The sequence below is a fragment of the Octopus bimaculoides genome, chromosome 6, assembly GCF_001194135.2.
Source record: "Octopus bimaculoides isolate UCB-OBI-ISO-001 chromosome 6, ASM119413v2, whole genome shotgun sequence".
Lineage (NCBI taxonomy): Eukaryota > Metazoa > Mollusca > Cephalopoda > Octopoda > Octopodidae > Octopus > Octopus bimaculoides.
Window position 1 is genome coordinate 96,306,767 of NC_068986.1, and position 10,597 is coordinate 96,317,363.

The 10,597-nt window shown below is 38.0% G+C and overlaps 1 protein-coding gene across 1 annotated transcript in view; it reads right to left on the reverse strand.

Moving 5' to 3' along the window:
• The window catches only part of LOC106871475 (pre-rRNA 2'-O-ribose RNA methyltransferase FTSJ3), a 40,408-nt gene that overhangs the window by 3,684 nt on the left and 26,127 nt on the right, over positions 1-10,597 (reverse strand). The window contains exons 13-16 of the mRNA XM_014917951.2: positions 9,853-10,132; positions 2,404-2,500; positions 1,377-1,461; positions 264-356 (exon numbers count right to left, since the gene is read on the reverse strand). Coding sequence (XP_014773437.1) covers positions 264-356; positions 1,377-1,461; positions 2,404-2,500; positions 9,853-10,132 — 555 coding nt within the window. The remainder of the gene's footprint in view (positions 1-263; positions 357-1,376; positions 1,462-2,403; positions 2,501-9,852; positions 10,133-10,597) is intronic.

The following is a 10,597-nucleotide window of genomic DNA, read 5'->3' on the forward strand; positions in this document are numbered from 1 at the left end:
CATCCTTGACAACCGGTGCTGGTGTGTTTACGTCCCCGTAACTTAGTGGTTCGGCAAAAGAGACCGATAGAACAAGTACTAGGCTTACAAAGAATAAGTCTTGGGGTCGATTTGCTCGACTAAAGGCGGTGCTCCAGCATGGCTGCAGTCAAATGACTGAAACAAGTAAAAGAATATAAAAAAACCCTCATGTTGTCCATGTTAGGTTCAGCAGATTTGAAGTGAGAGAGTGAGTTGATAAATAAGTAAGAGTCGCAACTTACTCTGAGCTTTTTCCTGATTTTAGCTTCAGTAATCTTCTTTATAGGCCGAGCATCAACTTCTTTCATCTGCTTTTTGTATTCTTCCATTTCAGCCTGAAACAAACAACAGCATCAAAACAGATAATAGCAATATTGAAAGGTTACACCAGTTCAGTCACATCTCCTGTATACAACCACTGAATAATTTAATAATGATCATTTTCTCAGCCCAGTTGTACACTTAATTCATTTTCAATGGATCATTCACAGCCACTTACTTTCCAGCATTTATATATCAATATTGAATACATGTTTTATATTTTGCTGCCAAGCAGAATTTTATACACATTATACAGTTTCCATGACTAAGATAGGTATTATTAATAATAATAATTGCTTCAAATTTTAGCATAAGACCAGCAATATTAGGGGTAGGCGGTCAGACGATTATATCAATTCCAGCATTAACTCATTAAGTCCCAGAGTACTTAAATTTTTGAATATTACTTTAAAACTTTTACAGATGATTGAAAGTAGGTTAAAATGAAAAAAATAATTATTAAAACTCCTTTACTTCAAGTAGAAATGGAAAAACTTGGTGTCCTATAAATAGGACACTGAGACAATGTGAGATAGCTTATTTAATGTTCTCATTTAGTGTCCTATTTATAGGACAGTGGGACTTAATGGGTTAACAACAACAATTTCAAATTTTGGCATGAGGCCAGCAATTCCAAGGAGTGGGTAAGTCAATTACATCAACCCTAGTGTTCAACTAGTACACTGGTACTTATTTATCAACTCTGGAAGGATGGAAAGCAAAGTCAACCTCAGCAGAATTTGAACTCAGAATGAAAAAGAAAGATGAAATGCACAAAGCATTTTGCCTGGCATGTTAACGATTCTGGCATGTTAACGATTCTGGCAGCTTGCCACCTTAATAATGCTGATAATTTCAAATTTTGGCACAAGGCCTGCAAATTCAGGGTACAGGGTTAGTTGATTACATTGACCCCAAGACTCAACTGGAAGTTGTGCTAACAATTCTGCCAGCTCACCATATTAATAATAATAATAGTAATAATAACAATAATAATATGAGAAAGAATATGAAAGGCAAATTAATGGTCTTACTTTTGTGACTGGAACATTCTTTCTTGCATGTTTTTCTTCTTCTTTCAAGAACCAACGTGGTAAGTTGGAGTCATCATACATGAATCTAATAAGATACAAACAGATTTAGTGAAAAGAAGTCCATTCTAGTATGATGGTCATGACAATATAATTGGTGGACGCAGAATTACAACAAATACTTTAGGTAAAAGCTTAGGTAGCATATGTAATTGTTGTTGTTACCATTCTTTTTTAGATAATATATCCAGGACTACATTACACAACACATCGTTCCTTTTACTTTTAAGCCAATGTGATTTCAAAATGATTTGGCTGCCATTTTGAGCAGGTTCAGTAATTATATACAAATAATATTGAATATAGAATCAATGAAGAAACCTCTACATCAAGCAAGCTGCACCACTAAAAAAGTTCAAGGTAATTTTGCATTGGGCATGCCATTCAGAAAGTCTCAACAGCCAGTTTGCCCATGATTGTTCTACAGTGGTTTTCAATCGGGGTCCTCACAAAATAGTAAATTAAGGAATCACAATAGTATTTTAAAGGACCCTGAAAAAAAATTTTGCTTTAGATGTATGTATTGGTAAGTATTGCAAGAAACAGCTAAATTTCTTTCTCTAACATTTTACATAGTTCAATCTACGCAAAGCAATGTGTGAAAAACAAAACAGGTAAAACTAGTTTTTAAACATTTAATGGCAATGGGGGTCAACTAGAATAAAATAGTAATCAAAGGGGTCCATAAGTAAAAAACGATTGAGAACCCCTGTTCTACATGATTGTGCAACATGTTATAAATAGTAACCTACTGCCCTTCAAATCACATCTAATTGTCTTAAGAAGAGAACATATTAGATAATGTAAACTTAATCCTAGTCTATGTATAAAAAAAAGAGAGGATGGCCATAGCTGGAATGAGTTTGATCAGAAACCAGATCAGGGCTGACTTGGGGACTAAACAACAACAGACTTGTACTCACAGAAAAACACACTGTTGATTAAGAAACAACACTGAGGTGTTACTTACTTGTGATATCCTGATTCAATAATTTCACGACGCTGCTTCTTGGAATGTACCATCTTAGCAGCAAGGGCAAGACCTTCTGGATCCAATTCTGGTGCAACTAGTAATTAATAAATCAAACAAACTTCTTTAAAATCTCATTCCTACACCAAACTACATGCATGCACGAACACACAAAGAGACAGAAGCAAATTGGAAGAGTCATTGGTGTGTCGGATAGAATATTTTACAGTATTTGTTCGGATTCTCTGGATTCCGAGTTCAGATGCCATCAAAGTTAACTTTGTCTTTTCATTATTTTGAGGTTATAAATAGTGTTACAAATCAAGAGTGGCTTTAGAAGAACTAGTGTAGAAGTGAGTAGTTCATAGCCTGGCAGACTTAGTCTGACACTGAGTTCAACAACCCTACTTAGGACTCGAGATTCGAGATTATCACTATGCACAATTTCCAGGTTTTAAAACCAGATTCATAATATCAAATACATGTTGACCAAACTGTGAGATACAAAGAAACATATACTTGATAACCATGCATTCACGCAGACAAATATGCAAATATAAGGGGAACAATGTATGCCACATGTACCTCTCGCCTAATTTAAATGTCTGTTTAACCCTTTTGATACCAACACACCTGAGACCACTCTGAAACCCTGATACAAATTTTGTATTTCTCAAAGCAAGCAAAATTTCATTTTAATTTATCTTCCAAGGCAGTGTATTTCAATAGAAATATAGTAACACAATGGCTAAAACATCAGGTTAACTAAGCAGGTATGCAGTGGACCAGTAAACAAAAATTCATATAAATGTGTGATGCATGTGAAATCTTTTGCCATTCCAATGAAAACCAGAAGACACAAAAAGCAGCATCGCATTAATATGGCATCTAGCTTTCCCCCCAACAATGACATAGAGGTCAGAGTGGGTCTACAGAGATGCCATACATATACACACACACTAACACAGATATTTATTGCAATACCAGAAAATAACTTCTGTTTGGCACTTGTGCCAGTGGAACGTTGAAAGCACCATCCGAGCGGGATCGATGCCAGGGCCACTGATTGGCTCCCATGCCGGTGGCCCATAAATAGCACCATTCAAGCATGATTATTGCCAGTGTCGCCTTACTGGCATGTGAAAAACATTTGAGTGTGGTCAATGCTGCTGCACTGGCTCCCATGCAGGTAGCATGTAAAAAACACCTTTTGGGCGTGGTCGTTGCCAGAATCGCCTGACTGGCTCTCGTGCCGGTGGCATGTAAAAGCACCCACTACATTCTCGGAGTGGTTGGCATTAGGAAGGGCATCCAGCTGTAGAAACTTTGCCAGATCAGACTGGAGCCTGGTGCAGCCTTCTAGCTCGCCAGTCCTCAGTCAAACCAGCCAACCCATGCCAGCATGGAAAGCTGACATTAAACGATGATGATGTGAAACAGTATCTTGGTTCAAAACAAAGAGATAAACACTATAGGACTCCATAAAAGAGAGAACTATTGAATCACTACATTAGTGGACAATTGACCAAGGCACCAATGGTTATTCTCTTACAAACATTCATACAATGTTGTTTCAGAGAGATATATACCTTGACCAGACACAATGTAGTAATGTTTGAAAGAGAGTAACCACTGATATCTTGGTCAATTGCCATATCATGGCAATATCTCATTATTGCAAGTACCAGCAACAATATCTGACCAACTGTATTAATGATGATGAGAATGTATGACACATGTAACATCTTGTGTCATTCCAATGAAAACTAGAAGACACAGAAGCAGCATCACTTTATTGTAGCATCCAACTTTCCCCCCAACAATGACATAGGGGTCAAGGTGGGTCTACAGGGATGCTAAACATATCTCTAATGAAATACTGTAGAAACTTATAACATATTCAGATAAAATTCAAAGGATTTTAGAAGTTAAAAAAGATCCAAACCTAGACTAAGTATACCTGAAACAATATGGAAATGGACATTGAATAGATAGATTGGTAAATCTTATGATGCCTCCATGTACCATACAGGACAACAAATCTAATATTTTATGTTCAGTGTACTAACTCTCAGCTCCAATATCTGACATGCAATAAAGAGCCAGTGATATTTAAAGTACATTCTACACTGGAAGGGCAGCCTCCAATTTAGAATGTACCTATATATCATGGCCTAGATTCTGAAGGTCATGTAATATTCTTATGGCTTTAGCTTGACTTTAACATGTGTCTTTACAAAAGATGACTCTAGATATCTCTAGATTGAAAACTTGTGTTAGGTTGGCTGTCCTATAACGCTTATTGACATACACAATTATATATGTCTCTGGGGAAAAATATTTCTCTGTAAACAATGTATGACACATGCAACATCTATTGTCATTCCAATAAAATCTAGAAGACACAGAAGGAGTATCACATTTAATATAGCATTCAATTTTCCCCCCAACAAGGACACGAGGCTCAGGTTGGGTCTACAGAGATGCCATATACTCAAACCCTACTATAGGAACTTTTAAGTACTTCTAAATAATATTTAGAGGTTTACAGGTGTCTAAGTTAAGAAACCAAAACAGAAAACAAAAGTTAATACATCAGGTTACTAGGAACACCCAGACAGGCAGTCTTTATGCACTTAGTTAAGTCTTAATAAAGATGACACCAGATATCTCCAGAGTTGAAACATGCCCGTTGGGTTGGTTATGTCTTACATAGGTAACTGATGTTCATATGTTTTGAGGCAGTTGGGGAAAGTGTTCTCCTCCAGTGGTCCAGATCCTGTTGAACCATCCAACCCATGCCAGCAAGGAAAGCAGACGCAGATTGATGTGGAGAAGGAAGAGTGATGATGATGATGATGATGATGAAGAAGAAGTGTATGACTTTGGAGAATAACACTTCCTTGAGAACAGTGTATGATGCATGTGATATCTTTTGCCATTCCAATAATAACTAGAAGACACAGAAGCAGCATCACATTAATATAGCATCCAATTTTCACCCCAACAATGACATAGAGGTCAAGGTGGGTCTACAGAGATGCCATACATACATTGTTATTGCAATACCAGAAAACACCACCACTTTATACATTAAAATAATATGCAGGAGAATATAGATATCTTGGTTTAACCTGTTAGCATTTAAACCAGCCATATTTGGCTCAAATATTCTATGTGTTTTACGTTCAAACTGGGCAGATATGGTCTCTCATATCTACCCTGTCAAAATCTCTTAGCTACAAGTGAATGCATGATATTCAGTTAAAGCTACTGGCTCAGTCCAGCTTGCAGTACATAAGGCACCTTATATGATGACCAAAATTCTGGAAGCCAGGTATTTTCTGAATCAATATGGGGCTAGTTTGCCAAAAACATATATGTTTTGAAAAATATCACACCAACTACCTCTTGAGTGAAAGCCCACAGATTAAGTAGGTGGTATTCTTCAAAGGTTGTAAGCAGAATCAAAAGAAATTGGGATAAAATACAGGCTCCTCTAGATATAAAGGCTACAGTTGATAAAGTAACTAGAGCCACCAGAAGTTGGGACAACTGACTGCAGCTAGTAATAAATAGTGAGATTAGGCATGGCTGTATGGTTTAGAAGTTTACTTTCCAACCGTGTGGTTTTGAGTTCAGTCTCATTATTTGACATCTTGAACAGGATAGCTTCAGGCCAACCAAAGTTTTATGAGTAAATATAATAGACAGAAACTAAAAAAAAGCTTGTCATATGTGTGTATGTGTATCTCCTTGTTTTGACATCATGTGATAGTTGTAAACAAGAGTCACCATCATACAAGCAGTGTTCTTTGTTTCCACTCTTCAGGGAAAACATGCCCAACCATTGGAAAATATTACTTTGGTTAGATACAGGTGAGAGTTTGTGGCAGAAAGGCATCTGGCCATAGAAAATCTGCCTCAACAAATTGTGTGTGACCCATGTAAGCATGAAAACTGAATGTTAAAACAAAACAAAATTTTAAGATTGATGTTACACTTTAAGACTGGTTAAATAAGAGGCTAAGACTGTACCTCTTGCTTGATCTTAACATCAATTTAATGCAGGAGTCACATCATGTTTACTAGACATTTACATATGTATTAGGTATATACATACTTGAGAGCAGTGTATGACATAGCTAACATCTTGTGCCATTCTAATAAAAACCAGAAGACACAGAAGCAGCATCACATTTAATATAGCATCAACTTTCCCCCCACAATGACATAGAGGTCAGGGTGGGTCTACAGAGATGCCACACACACACAAATATCTTTACTGAGGCCCGCAAGAGAATATTCTCTCACATCTGAGACAGTGCTACCATTGCACACAGACATTCAACATGCCAATCAGTCAGGTGGGCCAAAAAGAGGGCCATCTAACTGATTGGCATAAAGCCACTCACAAACATGTTCCAGCCTTTGATCAAAAGTCCTCTCTTTTTGCTTTTTTACCACTACTATACTGACCTCTGCCCACTTGGGTTACCTCCACTTTAACATTCCCATTCCAACTGTCTCTCCTCCTCTCATTACTTTTGTTGTATCCTAGCCCCTAGGCCCAACACTATACCAAGTCCTTCCTTCCTAGAAAGTCAGCTTTCTGGAATCCCCACATACACACTCATATTTTTCCCCACAAGTATTGACTTGCAAAGATTCATGAGGCACATTAATGGCTTCAATCTCAGTCTAACAAATTCTATCTGGCACATGCTAGCATAGAAAAGTGGACATAAAAATGTTGATGATGGTGTTCTATCCAAACAATGCGTTTCAGGTATCTTTAAAATACCTTTGTCTAAAAGATTCTAACTTCAAATAAAGGATACTTGTATGTGTTATAATTCTCAAGAAGTAAACCTGCTCCTACAGATGTCTATGATAAAATTCCAAGATCATTGATGTAACTAGAACCAAGAGTAGTTGGAATGTTTGCAGATCTGTGCATAAGTTACAAAGTTTGGTTTGGCGTAAAGCTATCTTAGTCTAAATTATCAATCTGTCGCAAACGGTCTTGGATGTAAATGGTGAGGTAGTGAGAGTGCCAAAAGTATTTGTGGTTCAGTTGATGATGTTGGTCTCTTTGAAAATCAGACATTGCTTCAGCAGTCAGACTCATACATGCTAATAAAAAAAAGACATTATTTGATACACACTCTTTCATTCACCCCCGTATGTATATACATCTGTAGAAAAAAATACACATCTGAGAATGTATGACACATGTGACATCCTGTATCATTTCAATGAAAACCAGAAGATACAGAAGCAGCATCACTTTAATATGGCATCTAGCTTTCCCCCCAACAATGACATAGAGGTCAAGGTGGGTCTACAGAGATGCAACACACACTCACACATTTTTAATATTCGTAACAATATAGATGTTAAAAATTTTAAAGCATATGAATAAGCAAACAGTACATTAAAGGATTCTACATAAGCTAAGGGGTCAGTAGTCTCTTGTTTATTGTATCTTACTGAATCTTACACTCAAATGTTTATCATTCGTGTACCACAATGTATCCTTAAAACAACATTACATGTTCAAGAACCAAACAGTACCTTAGTTAATTTGTTGTTTCTGTTGAACAAACTGTCTGTACATCCATATTCTTGTATATATAATGTGGCTTATTGTTTTCAAAGATTCTGCAAATCAGTATACCTACATCTTCAACGTTTTTATATCCTCAGAGCACCTTAAAGATGACATTAAATCTTAAAGATAATAAATATCTCCAGTGTTAGAAACCCACAAGTTAGTTGCATCTTACAGATGTTCTTCATGTAAGAAAGAGCCAGGAAAACTTTACAAAACATACAGCCTACTAGATATAAGCCCTGTGATCAATAGTATAACCAAAGTCTATTTCACTACTAAGGTCGGTTTGATTTAAGACTATTCTAGTGATTACTCTCCCTCTTTACTTGTTTCAGTCATTTGACTGTGGCCATGCTGGAGCACCACCTTTTTAGTCGAGTGAATCGACTCCAGGACTTATTCCTTGGAAGCCTAGTACTTATTCTATCGGTCTCTTTTGCTGAACCGCTAAGTTACAGGGACGTAAACACACCAGCATCAGTTGTCGAGCGATGTTGGGGGACAAACATAGACACACAAACATATATATATATATACATGCATATATGACGGGCTTCTTTCAGTTTCCGTCTACCAAATCCACTCACAAGGCTTTGGTCGGCCCGAGGCTATAGTAGAAGACACTTGCCCAGGGTGCCACGCAGTGGGACTGAATCCGGAACCATGTGGTTGGTAAGCAAGCTACTTACCACACAGCCACTCCTACGCCTATTAGTGCACTCTAAAAACATCTTGTGCCAAAATTATGATTACACTTGTAAGTTAAGGTTGGTTATCTTATCAGAGTTGATGTTGTAAGCAGGCCCACGAGACGGTGGAATAACATACAAGGTTTCCAAGACATATATTATAAAATTCAGTTTAACATGAAGGACTTCAAAATATCCTGATATAAATTTACTCATCAAAGAAATATACCTAATCCACACACTTAAACACAAAAACCATCACATAGATACAAACCATTATAGAGCACAGGCATGGCTTAAAGGTCAAGAGGCCTGCTTCCTAACCATGTGGTCTAGAGTTCAATTCAACTCCATGGCACCTAGGTTAAGTATCTTCTAGTTGCAAACCCAGACTGCACAAAGTCTAATGAGTAGATTTCATAGATGGAAACTGAAAGAAGCCCATTGTGTGTGTGTGTCTGTGTGTACTCTTTTCAAAACACCATGTAGGGTTGTAAATGAGCATCATCATCATACAAGCATGGTTGTTCATTTCCAGTCTTTGTGGTAAATATGTCCAGCTATGGAAAAATATTACCTTGTTTGGAAACAGGCGACAGAAAGTGACAGGACGGGCATCTGGCCACAGGAAATCTGCCACAACAAATTTTGTCACAGACTTTAAATGTTAAACCACCCACCCACCACTTCTATTCCACTTTTGCCTGGTGGGGCCTTCTGGACACCTTAACACCACTCTATGCCTTGTGTATTCTACTGACCATTTTATCCCCCCCCACCACCACCTTTTTTTTTCCATATAAGACGTTAGTAGCCAAGCAGATCCCTCTGCAGGAATCTGCTCTGCCCTCCTCTCTCATAGTAAACTCCCAGCATGAAGCTGACTCTTCTTCCACCTACCCCAGGGCTTGTGACCCAACAAACTGCAGAGTGACCTCAACTGTGCAGGTGATACAAAAAAAAGCACCCAGTTCCCACTGTAAAATGATTATTGTTAAGAAGAGCATCAAATCATAAAAACCCTGCCTAAGCAGACATTGGAACTCGAAGCAGTCCTTGGACACATCGACGTTACATGCATATAGGCACGGACATGTCATATAAAAACAAACTACCATATAGTACTATATATATTATACATACCTCGCTTTTTTGCTTTATGTGCTGTTAAGTTGTCTTCCTCTTCCTCACTATCATCATCATCATCATCATCATCATCATCATCATCATCATCGTCGTCGTCGTCGTCGTCAGTGCTAGATACTTGCTGCTGACCAATACTATTATCCACAGGTATCACCTCAAAACTTTCCTTGTTATTTTGTGCCTTTGCTTTGCTAGGCATTTTAAGATCATCAATTTCATCCTCACTGGCTCCATCACTTTGCTTCCCTTCTTTTGAAATCAAAGTAGAGAATGAATCCTAGAAGAAAAAGAGGTAAATAAATACACAAAACAAATATACAGAAGATGTAAATACAAAATATGAAAATTTACATATATACATGTGTCTTCCCCCTCCTCTCTCACTCTCTATCTATCTATCATCATCATCATTTAACGTCCGCTTTCCATGCTAGCATGGGTTGGACGATTTGACTGAGGACTGGTGAAACCAGATGGCTACACCAGGCTCCAATCTGATTTGGCAGAGTTTCTACAGCTGGATGCCCTTCCTAACGCCAACCACTCAGAGAGTGTAGTGGGTGCTTTTACGTGTCACCCGCACGAAGGCCAGTCAGGCGGTACTGGCAACGGCCACACTCAAAATGGTGCATGTTATGTGCCACCCGCCCAAGAGCCAGTCCAGGGGCACTGGCAACGATCTCGCTTGAAAATCTTACGATGGCCCCACACAAGAGCCAGTCCAGGGGCACCGGCAATGATC